Source organism: Kogia breviceps, chromosome 18 (assembly GCF_026419965.1).
Source record: "Kogia breviceps isolate mKogBre1 chromosome 18, mKogBre1 haplotype 1, whole genome shotgun sequence".
Lineage (NCBI taxonomy): Eukaryota > Metazoa > Chordata > Mammalia > Artiodactyla > Physeteridae > Kogia > Kogia breviceps.
The window spans coordinates 11,034,480-11,040,683 of NC_081327.1; the positions used below are offsets into that span (position 1 = coordinate 11,034,480).

The following is a 6,204-nucleotide window of genomic DNA, read 5'->3' on the forward strand; positions in this document are numbered from 1 at the left end:
AGTCCCATTTTGCAGATGAGGAAAAGTGAGGCTCAGAAGGTACGTGGGCAGAGGTTACACAGTGAACTTGGAGGAGGAAGGCCTTGGAACCTGGCTTTCTCTAATTCTCTACCTATCACCCACGTTGTGAAGAGAATATTCTGCAATTTGGAAGCCCTCCGAGCTTCCTCGGATTCCCTCTTCTCTGGCTCTGAGGTGTCCGGGAGCACCCCGGGGGGGCAGCCTGACACTCTGGCCCGTCCCTTCCGCCTTCCCACACACACACAGACACAGGTTTGGCGGCAGGAGTGTCTGGTGTTTAATCGCTGTTTGCGGGCTCCAGGAAGGGCGGGGGGGGGAGAGGGAGAACCGACTCATTCCCCGTTTCTGCCCGCCGCCGCCTCCGCCGCCGATGATCCACCTGGATTCTCCACTTCGACCGCGGACGCGCTGGGCGGCCGGCCCCTGGGCTCACAGTGGGGACCGCAGGGGCAACTACGGCGGGTCGCGGGAGGCGAGGTAGGCGGCCAGGGTCACCAGGGCGGCCGCGTACGTGCACACGCCCAGCCCGACGGCCAGGACCCCCAGCAGGAAGGCGCGGCGGGAGGCGGCCCCTGCCCCCTGGACGTCCCCCTCGGCCCAAGCCTTGTTGGTCTGTGGAGGCGTTGGGCAGCGGTGACTCAGGTATCCCCTCATCCCACCCTGCTTCCCGCAGCCCGACTCCTCCCCCACCTAACACACCCATGTATTCATTCATATGTTCCAAAAACAGAGGGAGCAGCTACTGTGGGTTAGGCACAGTTGGGCACTGGGGATACTGGGTGATTAATAAAAATATCCATATACTACTATATGCCACAGTTCTAACTCGCTGAGCCTCACAATGACCCTGAGGCAGGAATTATTCATTCCCATTTTACAGATGAGGAAAATGAGGCACGGGGAGTTTAACCCGCTTGCCCACAACCTTACCAGAGGGTGGCAGGCCTAGGATCAGAGCTCAGGTTCTTAACCACCACTCTGGGCTGCCCTCTGTGAAAAATGCCTCATGCCTCCTCTTTTTTTCTTTTCTTTTGAATGCATTTTTCTCTTCTATATCCAACCCCCTCCCAGCTCCACCCACAGACTGACCTTCTGGGCCAGGCAGAAGGCCGCAATGCCCATGGGCCAGAAACAGCACAGCATGGAGAAGACAGCCAAGCCGAGGTGGTCGTGGGGTAGGAGTGGGGACAGAAGGCCGCCCCCATCCCAGTCCGAGTCACTGTCACTGGATGACACATCCTATGGGCAGGAGACAGCCTAAGTGGTCATCCCCACCCATCTTCCTTGCCCCACTGCTCCACTCCCCATGCCCCCAAAGACACCAAGAGAGAAAAATGTTCCAAGAGGTAGGCTCTTGCCTTGCTCACATCCTGGATCCCTCTGACGGGAAGCTCTGGACCCTGTCTCCAGAGAAAAGCCTCACCCACACTCAAAAGCTTTGAGTTCAATTTCAAGGAGTTCACAGGTCCACGTATGGATACTACAGCTGCTTATAAGCTCTGAGTTAAAAACTGCTGAAGTGGAGACAGAAACCAATGGGGACTGGATCCTGCAAAAAGATGGGGATTACGGGAGCCAGCTCTGGTGGCCTAAATTACTAGGACAAACCTGCCTGCTGAAACTACAGGTTCTAGGTTAAATATATACATATTTTTAATCTTGCATCAAATAGCTCACAAGACTTTAAGGAGTTACTGTAAAGCCAAAACTGAAGTGAAAATCAAAGTTAATTTAACAGAGAGGTCAAATAGAGAAGGCCCCTTCTGCCCTGCAGGCATTTACCAATCCCATTTCCCCATCCTTGAATGAAAAATTAACCTTTCATTCAGACCTTGAACTAGATTAAAAATTATCTTTAACTGGTAGTACCCCCACACAGCTGACAAAAGCAAACCAAATCCTCTCCTGAGGAAGGTACTTTCATTCTAGGCCTCATAACAATTTTTCAAATACAATGACCAGCATGCAGTCAAAGATAACCAGGCACACAGGAACCGTGGAGGAGAACTAGCAGAAATAATAAGGCCCTCAAAGTCTTCAAATAATGGGATTATTTGACACAAACCATGTCAAAGAGAAGCTTACTGTAGCAGACTGCTTCCAAAAATGGCCACACCCATCTCTCCCCTCCCACATGCTCTTCTTACTGTGTGACTGATAATCTTCTCATCAGGGGTGAGGTCTACGTCCACTTTCCTTGAGTCTGGGCAGGCTATGATTCATTTGTAATCGATAGAATGTGGTGGAAGTAATGCACCACGACTTGCACGCATAAGTCAGAAAAGGTAAGGCAGCTTCTGCTTTGCTGAAACACTCCTGCTGGAGGCTGGAGGCTGGAGGCACATAAGGAGTCTGGCTGCCCTGAAGCCACAGAGACCCCTGCAGAAGCCCTGAGACTACATTAAGAGAGAGTCAACCAGACCCGAGCTGCTTCACACCCTGACTGTTCCAGCTCTAGCCACTGGCTGACCGCAACCTCATGAAAGACCCTGAGGCAAAACCACCCAAGTCCTTCCCAAGTTCCCAACCCATGGAAACCATGAGCCATGATAATGATTGTTGTTGTTTTAAGCTACTAAACTTTGGTGGTGATTTCTTATATGGCAATAGCAACTGGAAAACCATGTTTAGCAAATAAAAGACAAGCTTGACAATATGCACAAGGAATAAGAAATTATAAAAAATGACATTAATTGGAAAAAAGAGAGAGAGAGACCGGGGCAAACAGAGGCACAGAGATGCATCGGCTTTGGAAAGAGATGGACCGATAGAGAACAGGGGGGTCAGAAATCAGAGGGAAAACAAACAGAGCCAAAGGGAACAAAGATGACAGATGAATCTGGAGAGAAAAAGGTAAAGAAGCCAGGGGGGATGGAGAACAGGAAAAACGACACCTGGAAACCCAGGAAGGCCACACGCAGTTGTGAAGTGAGACTCCAGGCCGGCAGCTGGCAGCTGGAGTTGGCCAGTAGCCTGCCGGCTGTTGGCCACAGCTGGATTCACCTCCAGCCCCCTCCCCCAGCTCCCACTAAGGAGCCTACCTTAGTGGCCCTGCTCCTACCTCAAGGTCGGGGAGCCCTGGCTCCCCCAGTACAGCACTCACAGAAGGAAGAGATGGTGGTAGGAACTGCCAACCCCTCAGTGATTCTGCAAAGGCTGTCTCTCGAAAGGGAGGCACTGTCTCAGGCTCCCCAGGCTTCTGGACAGGGGGCTCACCGCCTACACCCACCAGCAGAGGCTGTTGGAGCTCTGGAAGACTGGGGTTGTCCATGGCTGGGGAGAGGCTCCCAGAGGGGCTTCCTGGGGGTAGGGGAAAGAAAAAGACAAGTTGTAAAACTCTCACATTTGGGCTTCCCTGGTGGTGCAGTGGTTGAGAGTCCGCCTGCCGATGCAGGGGACAGGGGTTTGTGCCCCGGTCTGGGAAGATCCCGCATGCTGCGGAGTGGCTGGGCCCGTGAGCCATGGCAGCTGAGCCTGCGCGTCCGGAGCCTGTGCTCCGCAACGGGAGAGGCCACAACAGTGAGAGGCCCGCGTACCGCAAAAAAAAAGAAAATAAAAAAAGCCTCACTTTTATCCTTCCCCTGACTCCTGGTTTTGGAGAGACTCCAGGCAGAGACTAGGTAGCTGAACCATCCTCAGACCCATTTTACAGATAGGAAAACCGAGGCCCAGAGAGTAACAGAGGTTGGTCCAAGTTGTGAAGAGAACTCAGGATTCTGGACATTCAGTTCCAGGCTTCTCTCTCCTCAGGCAAAAACCACACACCTGTTGCACATTTATTCCAAACCATGCCTTACGCACTTACTTGGCCCATGAACTACACACCCATCCTGGGTTGACACTCTCATCCCTCTCCCCCACACCCATCCCCAATGATGCTTGGTTCACACACCGCCTGTGCCCCCAAGCCTGCACACTCTCAATACCCAAGTCCCCTGCCACACATACCCATCCAGGCAAGTCCAATCCCCACCTCCACCTGCGCACATTCACGTCCCAAGGGACTGTTTGCATACTTTCCCCAAACAACACGAGCTCCCAACGGTCTTACACACTCACCCCAAATAACTCCTTGCACATTCATCCTAATCCCCCCAGCATTAGATTCTCCCCAGATGCACATATATGCACAGGCTTCCCACACATGCAACCTGGACACTCTCCCCCGTCCCCATCACTTCCCTTGCACATCTGCCCAAACACCCAGGGCCACACACCCCTCTCTTTCTCCACCCACATCCATGGCCCACACCCACCCGCTCCGCTGACACCTCCTGTTTTACCAGAATCCACCTTTGCACGCTTCCCCCATAACACCACCAAACCACCACACAACTCAACCACGGAGACTATTCTCGCCCTCACAATCCCCCTGCGGGGGTCCCCAAGTCTCCGGCCCTCAGTCCAAACCTGGCTTGAGCCGATTTCCTGGCCAAGGTTTTGCCTCCCTGTCCCCAGCGCCAAGACCCGGGAGAAGAGCGGTGCCCCCACAGCCGCGCCCCTCACTCACCGCCCACGGCCATAGGCCGGGACCTCCTGGGCTCTCCGCACCGACACCAGGGTCGGGGAACTCAGTGAGCCCCGCGCTCCTAGGCGTCTGGGCCTGGGGGCGCGGGGTCTGAGAGCTCCGCTGCGCGCCCCTCTCAGCGCCCCGGGCCCGCGGCGCGCGGGGGCGGGGGTGGGGGCGGGGCGGTGGGCTCCCGAGCTCCGCCCTCACAGGAGGCCGCGGTGGGGGGGGCGGAGGGGGATGGGGCCTTGAAGGCCGACGTCAGCGCCCGGCGCTGGCCCTTGCCACCCCGGGTGCGGAGGAGCAGGCGGAGGTCTCCGAGGTCAGCGGGCCCTGACATCCCGAACCCAGACCCAAACGCTGCAGGACAGGGGACGGGGCGCCCCGATTCTCCAGAGCCTTCCTGGCTTGGCCCTGCTTCCACCCCACTGCCCTCCCCGCTCCCCAACAGTAAAAACAGCAACCCCGGCTAACTGTGGGCACGGTTCTTAGTGCTTTACATATACACGTTCACGTTTATTCCCGAGAACGACCTAAGAGGCACTATCATTGATTGTCCTGTCGTGCCCGGGAGGAAATGGGCGCAGAGAGTTAGAACTTGCCTAAAAGCATGCCGCCGGCTCACTGAGTGCAGACTACGCCCGGCACGGAGGTTAGATACCCTACGTTCATCAACGCACGGACTCCTCTCAGTAGCTCTATTTCTATCCCTATTAGGCAGTTAAGGAAACTGAGGCTCAGAGATGTGTGCTCACTTGGCCAAGGTAAACAACTGATACTAGGACCGACCCGCAGATTGTAACCAAGGGCTGTATTTCTTGCCGGCCCAAGTGGAGGGGAGAAAGCAGAGGCAGAAGGTGCAGCGGGGGCGTCCAGAGAAAGGGGCAGTGCTGGGAGTGGGCCAGGGATGGCGTGCTGCTTAGCAGGTGGTACAGGTGGTGGCTGTGAGTTAGTGTTTGGACCCACACAGACCTGAGTTCCTTTCCAGGCTCTTCAAAGCACTCGCTGTGTGACCTCTGGATAATGCCATCACCTCTCTGAACCCCAATTTCTTCATCTGTGAAATAGGGTGAATCCCCCCTGCCTCTTAAATGTGATAACATATATAAAGCACTTAGATTAGGTGCCATAACAAATGTCCAACATTTGCCCCAAACTAGGCACTCTGAACGTGTTTGATGGTCTTTAGGAATATAATTATTTACATCCGTCTTCATCAGTCTAATGAAAGACTCTTCTCGCCCAGCAGTCCTCCACCTCCTTCAGGGAGGCCACCCAGCTTGCACTGGCTTCTCTTTCTCGGAAGCCCTCCATCTCACCAGTCCCAGACAGCCAAACTGGAGTATTCCCTTCCTGATATGGGGCAGGCCAGCGTTCCCTTGCTCCAGGGCTCTGGGGCTCTGTGCCAAGAGTCCAGACGCTGGAGCTGGTACAGGCCCCACTCCTGGGGAGAGCAGACGGTGTCTGGAAGTGACCTTGGCTCAGCCAGAGTTTCTGGCAGACAATAGGCAGGGAGACCCACAGGAGCATAGATGAGAAGGAGAGGGGGCAGAACTGTTTTATGGGGAGAGACACCCTTGTTACACTGTATCTCCTTAACGTCGCTCTTATCACTATGAAACATATTACATATTTCTGCTAGTTTGAATCTTCTCACCAGTGCCAGCTCCAGCTCG

At 54.7% G+C, this 6,204-nt stretch overlaps 1 protein-coding gene across 2 annotated transcripts; it reads right to left on the reverse strand.

The window, feature by feature from the left end:
* Positions 1-361: 361 nt before the first annotated feature.
* On the reverse strand, positions 362-4,700 carry TMEM91 (transmembrane protein 91). Of its 2 annotated transcripts, none has more exons than XM_067018683.1 (4): positions 4,532-4,700; positions 3,083-3,321; positions 1,111-1,260; positions 362-474 (listed from the first exon to the last, which is right to left on the reverse strand). In XM_067018683.1, exons 1-4 carry the CDS (start codon positions 4,542-4,544, stop codon positions 451-453), a joined length of 426 nt encoding a protein of 141 aa, XP_066874784.1. In that variant the 5' UTR covers positions 4,545-4,700; the 3' UTR covers positions 362-450. The 2 variants fall into 2 exon arrangements, with proteins under 2 accessions (XP_066874784.1, XP_058901348.1); XM_059045365.2 differs by having other exon boundaries at positions 386-633.
* Positions 4,701-6,204: the final 1,504 nt, after the last annotated feature.

Coding starts and splice junctions, on each gene's coding strand:
- TMEM91 (XM_059045365.2), bottom strand. Junction 1,261..3,082: donor CAGGGCTCCCCGACCTTGAG/GTAGGAGCAGGG, acceptor TCCTGCCCATAG/GATGTGTCATCCAGTGACAG. Junction 634..1,110: donor CCTTCTGCCTGGCCCAGAAG/GTCAGTCTGTGG, acceptor ACGCCTCCACAG/ACCAACAAGGCTTGGGCCGA.